General features: G+C 39.2%; 1 protein-coding gene across 4 annotated transcripts in view; it reads left to right on the forward strand.

Moving 5' to 3' along the window:
• The window catches only part of obscn (obscurin, cytoskeletal calmodulin and titin-interacting RhoGEF), a 435,173-nt gene that overhangs the window by 257,371 nt on the left and 155,317 nt on the right, over positions 1-22,485 (forward strand). For all 4 annotated transcript variants that reach the window (XM_033043588.1, XM_033043597.1, XM_033043606.1 and 1 more), the window contains 7 exons: positions 230-502; positions 1,778-2,044; positions 10,540-10,815; positions 11,080-11,352; positions 12,836-13,126; positions 17,229-17,498; positions 19,481-20,803. In XM_033043588.1, the coding sequence (XP_032899479.1) occupies positions 230-502; positions 1,778-2,044; positions 10,540-10,815; positions 11,080-11,352; positions 12,836-13,126; positions 17,229-17,498; positions 19,481-20,803 (2,973 nt within the window). The remainder of the gene's footprint in view (positions 1-229; positions 503-1,777; positions 2,045-10,539; positions 10,816-11,079; positions 11,353-12,835; positions 13,127-17,228; positions 17,499-19,480; positions 20,804-22,485) is intronic.

Genomic DNA, 22,485 nt, shown 5'->3' on the forward strand with positions numbered 1-22,485 from the left:
AACATTCTGCAAATTTATTTTCCATGGGAAAGCATTTTACTTAATAATTGCTACATTCCAATTTCCATTAAGCAATATTTCCTTAAAATAAATGTACAATTATCAAATTATGATTTCTTCACATATTGGACAATTGAATAGTTTTTCTAAAAATTGAGAAACATTATATGAATTTTACGTATATTTGTTAGAGAAAGGAATGTTTCTGAAAGTTTTTTTTATTTTCCAGAACGTGAAATAAAGATAGTTTCTGGTTTAAAGAACACTGATGTGTTTGCTGGTGAGTCGGCCACATTTGAATGTGAGCTCTCAGACAAGGATGTGGAAAATAGGCAGTGGTGGCTGGATGGTTCACCCCTTCAGAATAATGATCTGAATGAAATAACTGTTCAAAATGGAAATATTCATACATTGACGCTACAGGGCCTCGGAACCGATGACTCGGGAACAGTGACATTTAAGGCGGGAACTCTTACTTCTTCAGCAAAGTTATTAGTTAAAGGTATTTTTAGATAATAACTTCCAACTTTTCTGTCAATGTTCTGTTCATTGATCATCTTTGTAGAATGTAGATGGATTTTATTTTGGAACTAAAAAACTGTAAGGTGGTGAATGTGGAGAGGGTCTGCAGGGGCTAAGTGGTAAAGCTGCACATTTCACATTTTATCAATTTGAGGTCCTGGTGCAGGGTCAGGAGCCATATTGTGGGAACTGGGAGGGCAGCTCCCACAACTGGGAGGGCAGATGGCAGGAGATCCACCAGGGCCTCCAGATGCAGAGATCCAATCAGAGACATACAGGGATACCAGGATAATTACCGCTCAGTAAATCATGAGCTAAATGCTGAATTTATGGTCTTGATCTTCAAATACTCTTCCTTAAATAGCTGAAGACATGCTGCTACACCAAAGGCAATGATGAATTTCATTGTTAATGCCTGTCTTAGTTGAATGGGACCTAAGATAAGGGAAGTATTGGGGACCATTTTTTATCTGAGAGCAATGATGTGCAGTGGGCAAATTAGAACAAAATTTGTTTTTTGCATTTGTAAAGTGTAAAACCCATTCTCTTAAATGCTTTAATGAATGATTCATTGATGACTTAGAGCTCCACCGACAAACAAATGTGTACTCAAGTATTGTTTGTGGGTTGCACTTTGACAGATTATCCTCACCTTGGCCCTAGAGTGAAAGTAATGTAGGTGGCACAGTTTCTTGTTTATCATGTAGACTAGTTGCACTCCAGCAGGGAGCTTGTTGGGGGTGAGATGCAGCATTACATGAAAGTAGTACGAAAAACAATGACTTGCTTGACTCAGGACTGCACTGACATTGGGTTGGTTGATGACCCATTGGCTCATGTATGTAATTTTTATTGATTAATCAGTGGCTGAATAGGAGAAACTGAATATGTTCCAACAAAGTCGTTTTATTTGTTCTAAATTAAGATTCCAGGTAGACATCTACTAATATTTAGAACATGTCACCTACAGATAATAAATATATATCCTCATAGAAATTGGTATTACAGCTATCTTACTATTAACTTTAACCTTATTTGTGAGTTTAAAAAGATGAAATTTTATGGATGGCAGTTTGCAGTCTACCAGCATGATGTAATTAGTCATCATCTGATCAGTTGAAAAATCAAAATACTATTAGGTGTAATACCAACTAGATCCCACTTGCATTTTATTAAAATAAGGATAATAATCTTTAAACTATTGGAATTTCTTTTGGTGCTGCTGCTAAATCTCCAATGGCATATTGATTAACAGATCCAGCGGTTGAGGTAGTAAGCGAAATGGAAGATGTTACTAGAGAGGAAAATGACACAGCAGAGTTTATCTGTCAGTACTCCAGACCAGTCAAAGCTCTGTGGAGAAGAAATGAGAAAGAGATTTTGCCTGATGGTCATCACATAATTATTGACCAAGACTGGAATGTAGCAAAGCTGAAAATCTGTGAACTCACCCCAGCGGACAGTGGGATGTATACTTGTGAAGCTGCTGGAACAAAGGTTGCTGCAGTGCTCAGTGTTCTAGGTGAGCCCTTAAAAAATGTAATGCTTCCCACAATATAATGCACATTTGCTATATCTTTAACATAATTTTAAAATTACAAGTATATTAACAAACCGTATAAAGATCATTATTAATGGAGATTAGAATGTTAGACTTTTAAAAACTAGCCTTGGAATCATTTAATCACTAAGTATATTAATTAATCATTCTCATCCTCTCACTAATTCTAAAAACATTGTAGAGATTTGTTTCTAACCCATCATCAGCCTTTAACTAGTTTCATAATCCATAAAATTGCTGATGATTATAATTATCTTGACTACTGGGAATTGCATTTATTGCTTATTCCTTTTTTGCTTATATTTTAAAACCCAACTTAACACTAAATTGCGCAATTGCATCTTGTGATAATCAACCTTTATATATTTAGTTTCCAAAGTAGCAGAGCATTCAAAACGTTTGTTCTTGAAGACATCAATTTTAAATAAAAGTGAAGAATTCACAGATATGCCAGCATCGTATGCCAGGGGTATATTTTACAAGACTGGTGGCATGAATTTCTGAAAAAGATATATTTGAAGAAGGTCAGGATGGAAATGCTGAATTCATTTATAATGCACATCTACAACAGGAGCTTTGCCAATGGCATAGAGCAGATGGCCTGGAAGAAGTTGATCTTACCCTGAACAACATTTCTTTTGATTCCTCTCACTTTCTACAGATCAAATATTTTACCAAGGCACTCATATGGGCCCTAACTAAGTCTGCTTTTTCGATGGCTATGTTGAATAGACCTTGTTCCAAACCTGTCCTGGTGCGAGTCATACAGTGTGGAAACAGGCTCTTCAGCCAAACTTGCGCACACCAGCCAACATGTCCCATCTACACTAGTCCCACTTGCCTGCATTTGGTCAATATCCCTCTAAAACCTGTCCTATCCATGTACCTGTCTAAATGTTTCTTAAACATTACGATAATACCTGCCTCAGCTACCTCCTAGGCAGCTCGTTCCATATATCCACCACCCTTTGTGTAAAAATGTTACCCCTCAGGTTCCTATTAAATCTTTGCCCCTCACCTTAAACCTATGTCCTCTGGTTCTCAATTTCCCAACTCGGGACAAGAGACTCTGTGTATCTACCTGATCTATTCCTCTCAAGATCACCCCCTCATCATCCTGCACTCCAGGTCCTAAGCTGCTCAACATCTCCCTATAGCTCAGGCCCTCGAGTCCTGGCAACATCCTTGTAAAATCTCCTCTGCACCCTTTCCAGCTTGTTTCTTTCAGCATTTTGCAGGAATCATTTCTGACTGAGATGGTGTGCTTTATTTGTCAAAGGAGACAGTAAGATTATAGATCAATTGGAAATTTGAGCAGAGAAATTACAGATGGAGTTTAATTTGGACAAGTGTATGGTTGGGTCTGTATGAGCAATGATATCCAGAGGGATATCGGAGTGAAAGTATATAGTTCCCTGAAAATGGCAATACAAATGGATAGGGTGATCAAGAAGGCATACACCTGCTTGCCTTCAGCGGTCAGGACATTGAATATAAAAGTTAGCAAGTCATGTTACAATTGTATATAACTTTGGTTAGGCCACATTTGGAGTATTGTGTGCAGTCTATGTTGCTATATTACAGAAAGGATGGGGTGGCTTTGGAGTGGGTGAAGAAAATTAACCAGGATGTTAGCTGGTTTAAATTGTATTAGTTAACAAAAGATGGGACAAATGTGGTTTGTTTTTTCTGAATCATTGGAGGCTGAGGGTATAGAACATCGAACAATACATCACAGCACCTTGACCATGATATCAGTGCCAACCATTGTACCAATTTAAACTAATTTAACCTATGCATCCCAGTATTCAAAATTTCCAATCTGTGAAAAAGGTTCTGACTATTTACCCTTTATGCACCTCATAATTTTTTTATACTTCAAGTCACTCCTCCAGAGAAAATAATCCAAGTTTAACCAAGCTTATTTATAGCTAATAGTCCCTAATCCAGTTAACACTCTGGTGAGCAAATAAAAAGGTGCTGGGGTAAGTCAACAAACCAGGCAGCATCTGTGAAGGGAAATGGACAGGCAGTGAATCAGATCAGGACTCTTTTTCAGATGTTGTTCCTTCAGTCAAGAAGAGACCCAAAACAAAGCATGGTCTATCGATTTCCCACCTCAGATACTGGCTGCCTTGCTGACTGTGTTCAACACTTTGTGTTTTGATCAAGACTCCAGCATCAGCAGTTTCTTGTGCACACAAGAACCTGTTCTGCACCCTCCCCAAAGCCCCCATGTCTTTCCTGTAATTCAACAGCCAGAACTGCACAAAGTACTCTGCACACGTACACAACTGCACATACAGGTTTTATACTGTTGCAACATTATTATGCTCCAGTCTATACTTAATTTCCATTATGATGAATGCAAAAATGCTAAATGGCAACTCTATTATCCTATAAATTTTCCATTTACAGGAGTTATAGACTTGCAACTGAATATCCCTCTATATCAATGCTCCTCTGAGCCCTACCATATGCTTACATTTAATCTCCTAAAGTCTAACATCTCATGCTTGTCCAGATTAAACTCCATCTATAATTTCTATTCTGTGTTATCACCATGATTACTCTGGTTTCATCCTATCAGAGATATCCCCCATCTTCCCTGCAGCTAAATGATTTTCTTTTGTCTCCTTCCAGATTCTGATGAATATCATTGACCTGAAGCATTTCCTCCGTTCCTCTTTCCTTAGGTTAAACCTGACCTATTGGGTGTTTCCTACAATTTCTATTTTTATTTTAGATTTCCAGCAACTGCATTTTATTTGTTTTTTACTAACATGTTCTCACTATCCCATTTTAGTTAAAGGATCTTTGCCCCAGATGTAAACTGCTTCACTTTCCAAAGATGCTTCCACCCCTGCTGAGTGTGGATTTTTTTTTTTGGTCTTTTAATTTTAATATGCACTTTTTAATGTTAAAAAACATTTTATGCGGACCAATAATGGCGTTGCCTTGAGAAACAGCCAATGGTCTTCCTCATCTGTCATCTGTTGTTCTTCAGCAAGTGCTGTAGAGTTAGGGGATGGGCACTTGGTGCAGACAACCCAGAGGGTGAGGCTGGTTCATTCTTCTCACATCTAGACTGGGAAACATCAAAGGAATAGCTTCTACCAGCCCACCAAAGCCCTTAACCAAAGAGTTCGGCTTAACCCTAAAAACCCTGCAGGCGTCGCACAATGCTCTGCCATGGGCACCACGTGCTGATCCCTTCTCATGCACACTGCTGGCATTGCCTCACTATCTCTCCACCATCTTGCTCTTCTTTTCCGTCTGAGGGGAGTGGAGAGCAGCACACGGCTCTGATGGACCAAGGCAAAACAATGCTGTTGGATATTGCAGAATTCATAATTTCCACAAAATCATGACTTTTGAATCTTACCATTGCAGAAATACATTTTCTGAATACAATGAAATGTGCACCAATAAACAATTGTGGTACTCCAAATCAGAAATTGGATTTTGAGTTCATTCACTGTTGTGATATGAACAATGCAGGTGATGTTGCAAAGGAAGATGAGAGAATTATGTGCTAACTTGGCATCCTTAGCTGGTTCCTGGAGAATTCTGGGGGTGGTGAAGGTTAGAGTTTGGAGAGGATTGTTAGTTTGGACTGGGGTCTGTGATATAGAAAGCATTTTTGAAAAGATTCTCTGTATCTGGTGTTAAATGAGATTCCAGAATGGGATTAGCCTGAGAACAGGCATAAATTATATGGGTCAAATAGCCTCCTTCTAATGTTGTAAAAATATATAAGAATTATGAATCTCTTTGTTGCCGTTGGAATCAAATGCCTTTCTCCTTCATTCTGCTGAGAGATGAAGCTGTTGTTTTGAAGAAGTAACCCTTAATAACCTTTCTGGTTACCTTACTACTCTTCTTGCTCCTGCCCTTCTTCAGTTTGGGTCTTGAGGTCTGCATGCTGCTCTTCTGACACCAGCTGCTCGCTTCAGACTGCTTGGTTGTACAACACACCAGCACATAAAGCTGAAATCTTCACACCTTTTTGAGCATATACTGCAGAGCACTCCCAGATGCTGCGTGTACCAGAATATTATTTGCAAAATGCCATAAGAAGACTAGGTGTGGTGAAAAATGACAGTGTATGTCATTTTGCAAATGAGATTCTGGTGTATGCAGTAGTCTGCTGCAGATGGGGTGGTGAAAAAGGTACATGGCATACTTGGCTTCATCAGCCGAGGCATTGAGTGAAAGAGTTAAGGGGCTGTCCCACTGCGGCGACCTAATTCAAGAGTTTTTAGGAGAGTTTGAAAAAATGCCATGTTGAAGACCTCCTTCGACTATGTAGAAGACCTCCTTCGACCTCCTCCGGCTATGTTGAAGACCAACTTTGATTAGCTTCGGGAAAATTGGACTCCGAATAGTGGAGAGTGAAGACGACCTCCTTCGATCTCCTTTGACCTCCCTTCGACTATGTTGAAGACTATCTACGACTACCTTTGACTACCTTCGATTATCTTCGACTACCCTCGATTACCTACGGATAACATGCCGACCTACTACGACCTACTTCGACTAAACCTATGAGTAAAAAAAGTATTGATTTTTTCCATGGCGACCTTTTTTTACTCGCGGGCATTTTTCAACATGTTGAAAAATACGCCGCAACCAAGCTGAGGCCTTGAGTACACGGGAACTACTCTGGAGCATGAAGGAGAGTTACAAAGACCTCCTAGGACCTCGTGTCGACCATGCTGTGAGTATGAGTCGAGGGCAAACTCGCCAGAACTCGCAGGTTAGGTCGTCGCAGTGGGACAGCCCCTTAAGGACGTCATGCTCCAGTTTTACAAAAGTTGGTTAGTCTGCATTGGTGTATTGTGGTTCTGGTTGCCACACTACAAGAAAGATGTGTCTAAGTTGGGGAGGGTACAGAAAAGATCCACAATGATGTTTTTGAATAAAACGGTTAAATTATAAAGAGATTGGATAGATCGGACATCTGGACAGTTATTGAATGAGTAGAGCACAGTAGGATATGGAATTAATGATGGCAGGTGGCATTGATATAGATGGGTATAATGATCAGCATATGGCCTGTTTCCATAATGTATAACTTTATGACTCGAGGACTAATTCGTACTGCCTGAGATGCCACATTTCCCTTACTCATTCCTCATCTTTGCATAAATACAGTTCCTGAACAGCATCAAATGGGAAAAACTTGCAGTGACAATTTACAAAGATGCAGAGATGGGGAAATTGAGTCATACTGGCTTTGACCTCAATGGAGAAAGCAGTCCAGCTACAAGAGTGACTAAAGGTCTTCCATCTGCATTTCACGTATCTCAATGATGACAGCCTTGTAAGATCTGTGCATGCATGTGCATTGGTTTTCATGGAGGTCTAGGTAAGAGGTGATATGACTGAAGAGTATGAGACAAAGTTCTGTGAAGATAGGCATGTCTTTGACACCTGTGCTGAAATCCTTGACCTGTGCATTGTCATTGCCATTAGGATGCCTCCAGTAATAGATTGCTGCCAGTAGTCAACACAGAGATATGTACTTGTTGTGCACTGGTTCAATTGCATTTGAGCAAGTGAACCAGTCTGTGTTTGGAAAGCTTTTGGAGAAGATCTTTATGGGCTTGTCCCACTTAAGCGATTATTCAAGCGACTGCCAGTGACTGTCAAGTTGTAGCCGGTTGCTGAAAACCCAGCGAATGGAACGGCAATTGTCAGAGTGGAACACACATCGCTTCCTTCACCTGCCAGTTATGCAATCATATCCCTAGTGGGCTGTCCCACTTAGGCGACTTTTTAGGCGACTACAGGTCGCCGCATGGTCACCACATGTTCGCGGGTGGTGGCCGGGGAGTTGCCTTCATGGTAGTTCCCGCATTCTCGGAACTAGTCGCGGCTACATTCTGGCCGCCGTTTATTTTTCAACATGTTGAAAATGAATGAAACCACGATGAACAGGAAGGTTGGCGCTGTAATTAAGACAGTGAAAGCACAGTGTACGGGAAGGGTCACTTCCTTTAAAAGAGGGGGGGGGGAGAAGTCCTATACAGTCATTGTCCTATACAGGGACACATGACAATAAACTCACTTGAACTTGAAGGGGAAGACAAGGTGGGGAGAAGGAGTGGAGACAACTTTTAAGAAGCCAGAGATACACGGCTATGAAGCTCGGCAAATATGAACATTACCGGTGGGTTATCCTTGTTTCTGAAAACTACTGTTTATGGTTTTTTTTCCAATGAGCCAATGAAATTCACCGGTCAGCACCAGCGACAACCTACGAGAACCTACGACCTCCTGGCGACCCACTACCACTGCACCTATGGCACGAGAATTCTCGCCACTCTACATGACGGCTTCATTCATTTTCAACATGTTGAAAAATAAACGGCGACCGGAATGGAGCCGCGACTAGTTCCGAGAATGCGGGAACTACCATGAAGGCAACACCCCGGCCACCACCCGCGAACATGTTGTGACCATGCAGCGACCTGTAGGCGCCTGAGTGGGACAGGTCCATTAAGGATATGATTTACTTACATTTGGAAAAGAGTGGGCAAATTAGGGACAGTCAGCATGTCGGGCAGATCATGACTTACAAACTTGATTGTTCTTTGAAGAAGTAATGATGGTGATTGATAAGGGTAGGGCAGTGGATGTTGTCTAGATGGACATTAGTATGGCATTTAACAAGGTCTAGAAAAGTAAGATGCATGCGATCCAGGGTGATTGGTAATTTGCATTCAGAACTAGCTTACCCATCGAAGACCAGGTAACGATGGAAGGGTGTAATTCGCACTGGATGTCTGTGAGCAGTGGTGTTTAGCAGAGATCAAAGCTGGGACCTCTTTTGCATGTTATAGATATAATGACCTGGATGAAAATGTGGATGGGTTAGATAGTAAATTTGCAGACAACGTAAAATGCTGGAGCTGAGACAGTGAAGAAGACAGTCCAAGGATGCAGCAGAATAGTTTAATCCGTATGAGTATCAGATGTTACACTTTGGGAGATCAAATATAAGGCAAAAGTATACTGTTACATACTATAGGTCCCTTAACACCATTGATGTAAAGAGAGATTTTGTCGTCCAAGTCCATAGCTCCCTGATATTAACAATACAAGTAGGTAGATTGGCAAAGAAGGTGTATGATATGCTTGCTTTCCTCATTTGCCGCATTGAGACTAAGAGCTAAGAAGTCTTTATAAAACTTTGTTTAGGCCGTGTTTGGAGTGTTGTCTACTGTTATGGTTAGCCATTACAATAGACGTGGAGGGTTTGGAGAGGACGCTGAAGAGGTTTGCCAGATACTGCATTTATTAGGGTATTATTTATAAGAAGAGATTTGTATTATTTATAAGAAGAGACAAACTGGAGTGTCAGAAGCTGAGAGGAGGCCTCAGTATAAAATTATGAGAGGCATCGATAGGGTAGACAGAACCTTTTTCACAAGGTGGAAAAGTCAAATATTAGGGAGCATATCAATAAGATGAGAGGAGATGTGTGAGGTAAGATATTTTACTGATAGTGGGAGGTCCCTTTTCTTTTTCTGCAGGAGTAATGTTGGAAGCAGATACGTTAGTGGTATTTAAGAGGCTTAGAAAGGCATATGAATTAGCAGGAATTGGAGGAATATAGAGAATGTGCAGGCAGACGAGAATAGCTTAAGTAGACATAATGTTTAGCACAGACAACTTTGACTAAAGGGCCTGCTAATGTGCTCTACTGTTCGATTTTCTCTGTACTCTTTGATGTAACATTAATGTTCAATATTAGTTTTGATTCCACCCAGTGACTTCAATTTATGCTGATTTGGATGGAAATGAGGGGTGTTGAGTGAGTGATGGTTGCACAAATTATCATATTATTGCAGCATGAATGGCACCAGAAAAACATCAAATGCACTAACATTCCCAGTGCACAGAAATGCCAAGTCCACTACTTCGCTTGGAATGATTGTTAGGACAGGATTAATTTGTTCAAGTATAGCACAAAATTGGGTGCTATGTGATCTAATACCTGGATCGTACAGTTAGGATTTGTTCACAGGATAAAGATGACCTGGTGTGGTACGAACTTAAAAATCTTCCCAAGATATTGCTGAAGAGTGAAAGACAAAAATATGATATGCACATATTTTTCTGAGGGTGGTCCTGAGATACTTTGTTGGACAGAGTGAAGGTACTTTTATTCAGCGCATCCTACCTAGGCCCTCCCTACATATTTGATTCTTAAATGATCTAGCAAGCCATTCAGTTCAAACACAATCAGGATTGGACAAAAAATACTCGCCTTACCAGTGAGGCACAAATTCCAAGTTTTGCAAGTGCAATCCTTCATTTTGAGGAACACAAGATTGATTAAAAGGTATGGTATTAAAAGATGACGGATTTTAAAGATAAAGCCATTGTCACCCTAATGTATTATTCAAAAAAATAATGGTTTGAATTACTGTATTTCTTTTAATTAGCAAAGCACCCTGATATTCTTGAAGGACTAGAGAATGTAGATGCGGTGGAAGGTGGTGAAGCTCTGTTTGAATGCTCCTTGTCCAGACCGGAGGTACATTATTATAAGTGGCTGAAGGACGATGTCCCCATAACACAAACTGAAAACCAAGAAACAGCAGTCCTCGAAGCTGGAAGACGACATATCTTACTCCTAAAGAACTTAATTCCATCTGACAGTTGTCAAGTGAGCTTCGTGTCTGGAAATGCCATGTCCTCAGCATATCTAAATGTTAACGGTAAGAAGAGCATCCATGTTGTAAAAATCTGCTTTGGGAAAACTAATCACCTGAAAGTTATCTTTAATAATTACAGCAATAGGAGCAAAAATATACTGGTTCTTTCCAAGTAGTTAAAACATTACAATGCTGAACATTTATTTATGTTTAAGATTCCATTTCCTATGGTCTACTAATTAAATATTTTTTAAATTCATTAACTTGCTTACCTATTTTACAATGTAAATTTGATTTGATGCCCACGTGTTTATTTCTTATGTGTAGGATGGCATATTAGCATTTTGAACACTTTGAGAGATACTGAAGTGGTACAAGGAAATTACGCGGAATTTGAATGTGTATTGAGCGAAGTGGTCCCTATTACTGAAGTGAGCTGGTATCTGAATGAAACTGAAATCAAAACTAATGAACATTGGGAAACAAAGGCAGAGAGAAACGTTTACAAACTCATTCTGAAAAATGCCCAATTTATTCATTCTGGAGAAATAACATTTGCTTCAAAAGATGTCATTGCTTCAGCAAAATTAGCTATTCTTGGTAAGATATGAGACATTGCCATCAGTTAAATCATGAAAAATGGAAACTTTGCACTCCTCCTTTTATTCCAGAGGTTTCTGATTGGTGTTTGGACTGTTTGAATCCCTAATATGTGAACTTTTGTAGCTCACTCAGTTTTGTTAATTGTGATCCTACAGATTTGCATCTCTCTCTCTCTCTCTCTCTCTCTCTCTCTCTCTCTCTCTCTCTCTCTCTCTCTCTCTCTCTCTCTCTCTCTCTCTCTCTCTCTCTCTCTCTCTCTCTCTCTCTCTCTCCCTCTCCCTCTCCCTCCCCGTCTCTCTCCCCCTCTCTCTTTCTCTCTCCCCCTCTCTCCCCCTCTCTCTCCCTCTCTCTCCCTCCCTCCCTCTCTCTCTCCCTCTCCCTCCCTCTCCCTCTCTTTTTCTCGTTCTCTCTCTCTCTCTCTCTCTTTCTTTCTCATTTCCTCTCACTATTCTCCACTGATCAAACAATTAAAATGTACTTAAAGGAAAAGGACCACCATGTTTTTCTTCAAAAATAAAACTGAAAAAAGATCAGAAAATAAAATTGAATGAAGTGATGCTATTTTTTAAAATATAGTATTTAAACATTTTCATTACATTTTGACCTTTAAATTATATGAAAGAAGCATTTCAGGTGTTGACTAAAATTAAATTATCTTAACAGTTTAATATTGTGCTTATTAGCGAGCTTGTGTAGTTATTATTGATCGTGCTAAAAATCTCAACAGGGACATTGGACAAGAGATATATTACTTTTTCTTTATATTTTCATCATCACAAAATGCAGTCAGCAGTATAATAATTAGGCATACAACTGATCAAGAAACAAAATAAATGACGTTGCACTGCACAGAACATGTAATAGATGCATGAACTAGTGTTATTCAATTATTTTGCTACACAGAAGTACAGCAAATAATTTAGCCAATTTGTAATTGTTTGGTTAAAATTCCAAATACATAACTATAAAATGGTAATACTATGATTTCAACCCTGAAATCTCTAAACAGTTCAAAGATATAAGGATAAAAATCTAGGCAGCAGGAGTAAAGTGCTGAATAAAAACAGAATATGATGAAAATGCTCAGCAGCCCAGGTAGCTTTATATGTAGCTACCACAACATAAAAATTCAATTCCTAGAATATGGTTTAGACATTCTTGGTTGCAAGATATTTTTATGCAGAGAGTTTAATAATTATAGTTTAATTATAGTTTATATGTTTATATTTAAGTGTAGTGTATTTAAAATCTATGTCTTAAAATGTATTTATTGTTATTTTTTTTAAGATGCTTTCTGTGCATGCCAAAATATTTGATAGCTTGTCCATCGAATGAAGGCGGACAAATGCAATTTGTTCATATTAGTGATAGCAATACTTATGTTTTGTTTTTTCACCAATTAATATTATGTTTGAATTTTATTTGTGTAATTACTGTTTCAGAGACTCAAGGTAATTATGACTCTAACTCACCTCTATAGGTCCTCCTGATCCTCCTGAAGATCCAGAGATTGCCAGAAAGAATCACCAGTCAGTCACCTTGTCTTGGTTTCCACCACTCAGTGATGGCGGCAGTGTTATACAAGGCTATCATGTTGAGATGAAACCTCATGACAGTGACTGCTGGTTGCAATGTAACACAAAAGCAATTGAAGAGACAGAGTTCACTGTTGATAATCTGGTACCAGGCACTGGATACAGATTCCGTGTTTCGGCTCTGAATTGTGTTGGTGCTGGTGAACCTGTTCATTTGCCACAGACAGTTTTGCTGGGTGAGAAATGCAAATGCATACCAGTTGCATGTTCTTTATTATTTTACAGTTAAACAGACTATAACAGAACCTTGATTCTTTAGCAATTTAAAATTGGTAATTTACTTAACTCAGAACTAGAATTTTGAAACACATGGCCTCCCCTGACATGTTCTTCCACCCATTGTACTTGGATATTAGCTATCTGACAAGTACTTGAATCTGAAATATATCTTTTTAGCAATTGAGTAGTTGCCTTAGTTAAAAGAAGGTTATGGGATATTACATTTATATGCTTTTGATTTCTTTAAACAATTTCAGCAAAGCCATCCATATATCCTATGGAAAATTAAAAAAACATAAAATGCTGGAAATACTCAACAGGAATACTCAGCATGCCAGGCAGCAGCAAACCTGAGCAAAGCCCGGACCCTTCTTCAGACTGATTGTGGGGGGTGGGGAGGGGGGGGGAGTGCTAGAAAAGAGGTGCTGAACAAAGCTTGGCCAGTGATGGGTAGGTACAGATGAGGGGGAATTTGATTGGCAGATGGGTAAAATAATCAAACCCCTCTCACCCGTATACACCTATCACTAGCCAGACTTTGTTCCACTCCCACCTCTATTCCAGCTTTTCCCCCCACTATAATCAATCTGTAGGGTCCTGAACCGAAACGTTGCCTGTCCATTCCCTCCAGAGATGTTGCCTGACCCACTGACTTATTACAGCAAGATAGAAAACAAAAAAAGACACAGTGTTGAAACTCAGTGGGTCAGATACCATCTCTGGAGAACATGGAAAAGTGATATTTTGATTCTCAGGGCCTCCTTGACCTCATCTTTCTGATATTCTCTTCTCCACCTTTTTTTGCAATTTAAAATCTTTTTTTTTGCAATCAAGCATCTATCTACAAGATAGAAAACAAGTTAGTTTTCTATACTACTGGAGCAGCTTGTGCAACTACATTGTTCCATTCAAAATTTTAAAAGTACTGCCGAGATTTTACTTTTGGCTTGTGAGTCCTAATTTTGCTAGATTAAATGATTTCAAATTGGTCTATTTTAGATTGCAGTATCCTTATCCCTGGTTCTGTTTGGGAAAATCTATATTTCATAAATGACAGGGAAATGATGAATTGCTAAATTATTGCATATTTCCATTCATCATGGAACAGTATTGACACTTTAGTCCTACAGTATTGGCAGTTTAGCCCATGAGCCCTGTGCTGCCCATGTTGCCAATCTAATCTAATCTGCCTGCACATGGTCCATATCCCTCTATTCCCTACCTATTCACTTGACAGTCTAAATGCTTCTCAAATGCAGTTATCATATTTGCTTCTATCATCATTCCTGGCAGTGCTTCCAGGAAACTACCATTCTCTGTGTAAAATACTATCTTGTACTCCTTTAAATGTTCCCCTCTTACCTTAAAACTATCCCTCTATTATTTGACCTTTTCACCTTTGGATAAAGACTCTGACTATCTATGCCCCTTTTAATATTATAACCTTCTCTAAGTTAGCCTTCGATGGTGCAGCAAAAGCAATCCAGGCTTGTCCAAGATCTCATTATAACTAGTACCCTCCAATCCAGGCACCAAAGTGGTAAACCTCTTGTGCATCCTCTGAAGGATATGCATGTGAATTTTCCACATTCTAGCTATACTGTTTGACCAGAACTGAACACCCATATGTGGCCTAACACATTTTATCCAGCTGTAATTTGCACCTATTGCCCTGACCGATAAAGGCCAGATGCCTTCTTTCCCACCCTGCCCACTTGTTTTGACATTTATGGGGAACAATGGACTTGCACTCCAAGATACCTCTGGACACCAGTGTTTATAAAGGGTCTGTCATTTACTGTATACATTCCTCTTGTATTTGCCCCTCAAAATACTTCAATTTACTTGGCTGGATTCAACTCTATTTGCCAATACTCTGTAAATATGTCCAACTGATTTATATAATGTTGTATTAATCGACAACCTTCCTCACTATCCATAATTTTACCAATTTTCCTTTTGTCTGCAGAATTACAGCACATTCCAAACACCAAGTACTTGTGTGAAAAATGTGCCCCTCAAATTCCAATTAAACCACCTGCCTCTTAACTAAAACCAATGCCCTCTAGATTTATACACCCCTACATGGGAAATGCACTCTGGCTATCTACCTATCTACACATCTCATAATTGTATATATCTCTATCATGCCACCTTCATCCTCCTTTGCTCCAGGAAAAAAGCAGACCCAGTTTATCTAATGTCTCTTTATAACACAATAGACAATAGGTGCAGGAGCAGGCCATTTGGCCCTTCGAACCAGCACCACCATTCAATGTGATCATGGCTGATCATTTCCAATCAGTACCCTGTTCCTGCCTTCCCCCCATATCCTCTGACTCCGCTATTATTAAGATCTCTATCTAGCTCTCTCTTGAAAGTATCCAGAGAACCAGCCTCCACCGCTCTCAGAGCCAGAGAATTCCACACACTCACAACTCTCTGTGAGAAAAAGTGTTTCCTCATCTCTGTTCTAAATGACTTGCCCCTTATTCTTAAACTGTGGCCCCTGGTTCTGGACTCCCCCAACATCGGGAACATGTTTCCTGCCTCTAGTGTGTCCAAACCCTTAACAATCTTATATGTTTCAATAAGATCCCCTCACATCCTTCTAAACTCCAGAGTGTACAAGCCCAGCCGCTCCATTCTCTCAGCATATGACAGTCCCGCCATCCCTGGAATTAAACTCAAACCCTCTAATTCAGGCAAGATCCTGGTGAATTTTTTCTGCCCCCTCTCAAGCTTAATTATATATTTTATGTATTGTAGCAACTAGAAAAGCACACAATACTCCGTGTACAGCCTGATCAACATATTGTATAACTGCATATCCCAACTGATGATGTCAAATGATGTCCCAATTCTTGTAATCACTCCGGTATATGAAGGCAGGCAGACCCATACACTTCTTTGCCACTCTGCCTACTTATGCATCTCTCCCTTTTATGGATGTAAACCATACAGCTAAGAAACTAAAAATAGAAGCAGCTGTTTAAATTAGCACCTGCCATTGTAGCTAACTCTCTGTCTCTGGGCATTTATTTCACCTGATACCTATTTTCCATGTATACCAAATATTTTACATTATAATCATGAACATGCTCATTAACAGAATATCCACAGCCCTCAGGATAGAAACTGCCAAGGATTTAGAACAGTGAGCAAAGTGTTTCTCCTCATCTCAGTCATATTTTAAGAACCAGCCTTGTGGCTCAGCTTAAAAGCAGCAGGCAATTTAAGGAGAGTAGCACATCAATTATTATGCTAAATTGCAGGCTATTGAATCCTACTGTTGCACACAGTCCTGCAAGGGCTACAGACCATCTAACACCAGCCTGGATTTGTTCATGCCCAATGAAAAATAATCACGACTGACATTTATGAGGTATGGGGTGAGGAGTTTCTGAGTGGAGTGAATGGGTTTTTTTAAATTCCAGACATCTTGTTGAATTTAGATGCAATCCAAATTTTTTCCCTTTTGTGTTTTTTTTTTGTCAAGAATTCGCAGATATTAAAAGTGTTTCTGGTTATTCAACAGTCTAAATAGCAATAGAAGACTCTGATTGATGATGATCCCTCACAACTCAACACATTTGGGAACATTTCATGAAACCCAATTGTATTGTAGCTACAGTTGAATCAATGTAACCACATTTTTAGATTGTGAATTAAATCTAAGGCTATAAAGATAGTTGACCTATTCATTGAGGATTCACAAAACTCACTGAGTTCTAGGAAGGGAGTGACTCTACAGTTCAATGATGAAGGAAGACAAATAGCGGATAAATATATGTCTGTTAGCTTAATATCTGTTGGTAAGATACTGGAGACTATTATCAAGGAAGAAATTGCTTGGAATGTATAACTACATTAAAGACCCTATATAAATGTTGCTATGTATGGAAGTCTAGGAAATGCACCTTTTGATAATGGTATTCAGACCCAACTGGCAGATCATTCTTAGCATATTGTATACTTGAAATCCTATTTTTAATATACAATAAATTATTTACCCAATGTGTACTATGTCCATTGGTAAACATTTAATCTTTTTTATAGAGGTTCCTGTGACTGTCACCATTCCTCTCACTAACATTACTGCAACAGATGGGGAATCTGTCAAGCTAGAATGTGAATTTTCCAGTGAATGCATTAATGTTAAGTGGTTAAAAAATGATCAACCCATTGAAATAAGCAGCAAGAATGATATAATTTCTGGAGGAACAAAACACTATTTGGTTATTCACAATTGCAGTGCTGAGGATGAAGGGAGATATACCTGTATGGTGTCCTCAGCAACAAAAACATCTGCTGAAGTCATTTTGGATGGTAAATAACAATTTAGTTCTGTTTCTCGCTCATACAGTACTAACATTTTTCAATTATTTTCACCCTGAAGCTTTTCAAAATCTTTCTTCGGGAATGTCATGAAAGTATACTATATAACATGTACCGAAGTAGCTGGTACGCTGATATAGTCAGTGTTATAGAAACAGACCCTTCAAGACATTGTCTGTGCTGGTCATCCAGTGCCTATCTTTACTAATCCAATTTTCCAACACTCCTGTGCTTTCAAAGTCGACTCAGTTCAGGGTTCATCTAAATACTTTGTAAAATGTAGTTGGAGTATCTCATAACCCCCAACATGTGATGATATGTAAGGTAATATCCAATATTCTGGAAAGAAGTTCTGGAAGCCAGTCCGGCCAACAAAATTCTGAGCATTTAGCTGAGTTTTCTGTGGCTGATCAGTTAAGCAATGTCTGCTTTGTAGGCACAGAGAATATGTTCTATTCCCATGGAATCTAAGTGAAATACTTCATTTATTATTACAATGTAACATCTTTACTATTCACATTTTTCTTCCCTTGTAGCCAGTCACCATGGAGTCAGCATTTTAAGTTTTTAGCTCAGTTGCCCAGGTCCTACTGATAACTGACTGCTGGCATTTACTTATTTAAATGGAAACTGGTCTGGGTTTATGCGCGTGCTTTGTCAAATATGAAAGACGTGAATGTAATGACAGGCTTGCAATTCTAAACCTGTCCCTTTGAGCTGACACAAACAGCAGTGAAGCTCCATCTTGATGTGACATGCCTAATCTTGTGCAGGACTAGCAAATGCATCCATTCAATTAAACCAAAATAATTAAAACAAAACAATTGATTATTGAATAATTCATTCATTCATTCAATTAAAAATAAATAATTGAAATAAAAGCTCTCTTTAAGAAAACAATGTTCCTTATGTTTTAAATATTTTGGTTTAATTGAATGTTTTTAGCTCTTTATATTTTAGGTGTTGTAGATGTTTTTATATTTATCTTAATTTTTTTTTAAGTATTCATTTTTAAAACTGTTTTTAATTTTTAAAAAAACCCTTAAAGCTTTGAGATGGCTCAAGTGGGGTGGAGATTTGCTGGCTGTCAAAACTTTCAGAACCATTTTAGTGCAAAGACTAAAATATCTTGGAACATGGAGCATACGCACTAGAATGGGTTCATTGGTCCATGATGTCTGTGCTGACCGTGCTGCAATTTAAACTGCACATCCATCTGCACGTGGTCTATATCTCTTAATTCCCTGCCTCTTCATGTAGCTGTCTAAATGCTTCTGAAATGTTGCTTCTGAAAAAATTCTTAAGGGGTTGGAAAAATTCTTAAGGGGTTGGACAGGCTAGATGCAGGAAGATTGTTCCCGATGTTGGGGAAGTCCAGGACAAGGGGTCACAGCTTAAGGATAAGGGGGAAATCCTTTAGGACCAAGATGAGAAAAACATTTTTCACACAGAGAGTGGTGAATCTCTGGAACTCTCTGCCACAGAAGGTAGTTGAGGCCAGTTCATTGGCTATATTTAAGAGGGAGTTAGATGTGGCCCTTGTGGCTAAAGGGGTCAGGGGGTATGGAGAGAAGGCAGGTACGGGATACTGAGTTGGATGATCTGCCATGATCATATTGAATGGCGGTGCAGGCTTGAAGGGCCGAATGGCCTACTCCTGCACCTATTTTCTATGTTTCTATGTTTCTATACCTGCTTCCACCATTTACCCTGGAAGCTCCTGGCACGTTCCAGGCATCTACCACTCTCTGTGTAAAATAAAACTTGCCAGGTAAATCTATTTTACTTGTTTATACGCAGCACCCCATCTTTACCACTCTTGCCATTTTCTGGGAGGTATAGACTTTCTGTATACTTTCCTCTTTCATTTGAACTCCCAAAGTTCAACACTTTGTACATACCAGCACTGACCTTGGCAGAATACCACCTGTCATATAATTATTAACGTAATTGACTTCTTATTATCTCTGCAGATAGAATAAAGCCCGTTCCGGACCAAGATTGGGAAAGTCTACAGGAGTCTGACAAAATTACTGTTGAACTAGCAGATGGGGAGCAAGTTTCTCCCAAACCAAGCTTGCCTCCTGAAGCAGCACAGGAAGGTGATTTGCATCTTCTATGGGAAGCCTTGGCGAAGAAACGAAGAATGAGCCGTGAACCAACTCTTGATTCTATCTGTGAAGTACCAGAAGACGATGACAAGGCTCTGAAACAACGGCTGCAGAAAGGTTTGGAAATTGAAGATTTATCCACAGATGACATGTCCAAAGCATGTGATTCTTGTACAAGTTCTGATGAAGAATCAAGATCTGGTACTCCATCCCTTGTTCATTACTTGAAAACAGCAGGGAAATCAACCGTAACAATAGCTGGAAAAGCACAAACAATTTCCACAAGCAAATTCTTTAAACACTGGGAATCTACAAGCACTGAGCCAGAGAAATTACCAGATGAACCCATGTTGGAACTAGACCCGTCTCTTGCTGAAGCTGCTACAAAAATCCAGGCCGCATTTAAAGGTTATAAAGCCAGGAAAGATCTGAAACAGCAAGGCACACCTGTGTTTGGAGACGTTTTTAAATCACAGGCTACTATGCTAGGCCAAACTGTCCACCTTGAGTGTGTGGCCCTGAGTAAATCCGAAGTCAAGGTTCGATGGCTCAAAGATGGAGAAGAGATTGTTGATGGAAGACATTATCATATTGATAATTACAGTGATGGAACTTGCTCCTTAATTATTACAGGCATGGAAGAAAAAGACTCTGGAACTTATACTTGCGATGCTTCCAACAAATGTGGCACAACTTCTCACCGTGGAAAAGTTACAGTTGCAAGTGATGCAAAGAAAACAGTTCAGAAACTCAAACGAGGCATTGGTATAAAGTACAGCACTGACAGTGAGCCAGAAAGTTCTTCAGGAAGTGAAGTTGATGATGCTTTCCGCAGAGCAGGTAAACGACTTCACAGACTTTTGTATTCAAAACTTTCCTTTGAAATTTCTGATGTGGATGAAGAATTTTTTTTTAGTGCTGATGAAGGAGATGAAGAAATCTTGGACAAACAGACCTACCATGAGGATGAAAATTACATTTATATTAAGTTTAATACCTTGACTGAGGCAGAAATGGCTGCAGCCAGATTTAAGGAAATATTTATCGGTCAGGGAATTACTGTTCACATTGATATTTGCCAGGATAATAGTAGGGTTGAAATACGGATTAAGAAGGTTTCGCGACCCCTTGGTGCATTTGGAGAAGACCATATCCCCACACTAGAGGGACTACGAGTTGAATCTGGTACGTTTGTCACTGCTGTTTCTTATGTTTATTTCACAGTCTTTATATGTTATTTTGCATTAGAAAAGCACAGCGTATAATCTTAACTTGTACAGGCGGCCCGCCCCTGTCTTATGGGAAGGGTAAAGAAATGATCCGTTTCACGATTTTCTGTAATCTATAGCTACGTAATCTACACGTGTCAAGAAACATAAGTTTTGCTGATTGTTTACTTTTTTTCACACGTTCAACGAGTTCAAATTGTATTCTGTAGCACAAATGTTTGGGTAAAGATTAACCCGAACGGTGTTAATATTGGAGTTGCCTTTACTAAAAATTAAGATATCACTGGGAAAAAATAGATATCACTGGGAAAAAATAGTTACAGTAAATATTGCCCATTTTATAATCTATCTATTTTAAAATTTATATATGAAATAAGCAAAAAAGCAGAAAAATAAAGGTTCAGTTTCTATGTTCTATGGTCTGTGCAAAATATATGGATACAAGAAGATGGATATGTATTCACTCACGGTTTGTGAGTCCTTCAAAATAATTATGAATCCTAGAGACCTGGAAACAAGCTTTCAGCCCATCATGCTGAACAAAATTCACTTCTAAGCTGGTCCCACTTGCCTGTATTTGATCCATATCTCTCCATATTCTAACTATGTGACAGCCCAGATATCTGTTAAATTTCATTATTGCGCCTGCCTCAACCACTTCCTTTGGTAGTTTGTTCCAATTACCCACCGCCTTTTTTTGAAAAAAATTGTCCTTTAGGTTCCTCCAAATCTTTCTCCTCTCTTCTTGAACCCATGCCCTCTAGTTCTGGTTTCCATAACCCTGCAAACAAGGATGTGACCTTTCACCCGATCAATGCCCTCATAATTGTATGCACCTCTGCAGGATCCCTCGGTCTCCTATACTTCAAGGAATAAAGTCCTAACCTGCCCAACCTCTTCCTATAACTCTGTCCCAAGTCCTGGCAACATCCCTGTGAAAATTTCCAACTTAATGGCATATTTCCTGTGGCTGGGTGACCAACACGGAACACAATCCCCCAAATGTGGCCTCATCAATGTCCTGTACATCTGCAACATATCATTTTCACTTCTACATCCAATAACTTTCCTGGTGAAGGCCAGCATGCCAAAAGCCATTTTACCACCCTATGATACCACTTTCAGGGAACTATGTACTTGTACTCCTTGGTCCCTCTTTTGTATAAGACCCAGTAGGGTGCTCACTCTGAAAGTCCTACTGTAGTTTGACTTCCTGGAATGCAACACCTCTGAGTGCACTTATCTGAATTAAACTTAATTTGCCACTTTTGACACACTTGCACAGCTGTTCAAGAACCTGTTGTAATTATTGATAACCTTCTTCATTATCGATTATATCATCTATTTTAGTGTGTATGCAAAATTACTGGGTATTACCCTGTATTACCTTGTATATTTTACCTTGTATATTTTCATCCAAAATCGTTAAAATAGATGACATAACAACAATAGGTCCAGCACTGTCCCTTGAAGAACACCACTAGTCATGGGTCTCCACTCCAAAAAGTAACCATTGTCACTCATTAATTCTTACTATCAAGATCATGGATAGCTGATCTTTCATTTCAATTCCACTTTCCTGGCATTTCTCCATCGTATCTGATTTCTTGGTTCCCAAAGATGAGTCAAACACAGCTT

Source organism: Amblyraja radiata, chromosome 2, assembly GCF_010909765.2.
Source record: "Amblyraja radiata isolate CabotCenter1 chromosome 2, sAmbRad1.1.pri, whole genome shotgun sequence".
Lineage (NCBI taxonomy): Eukaryota > Metazoa > Chordata > Chondrichthyes > Rajiformes > Rajidae > Amblyraja > Amblyraja radiata.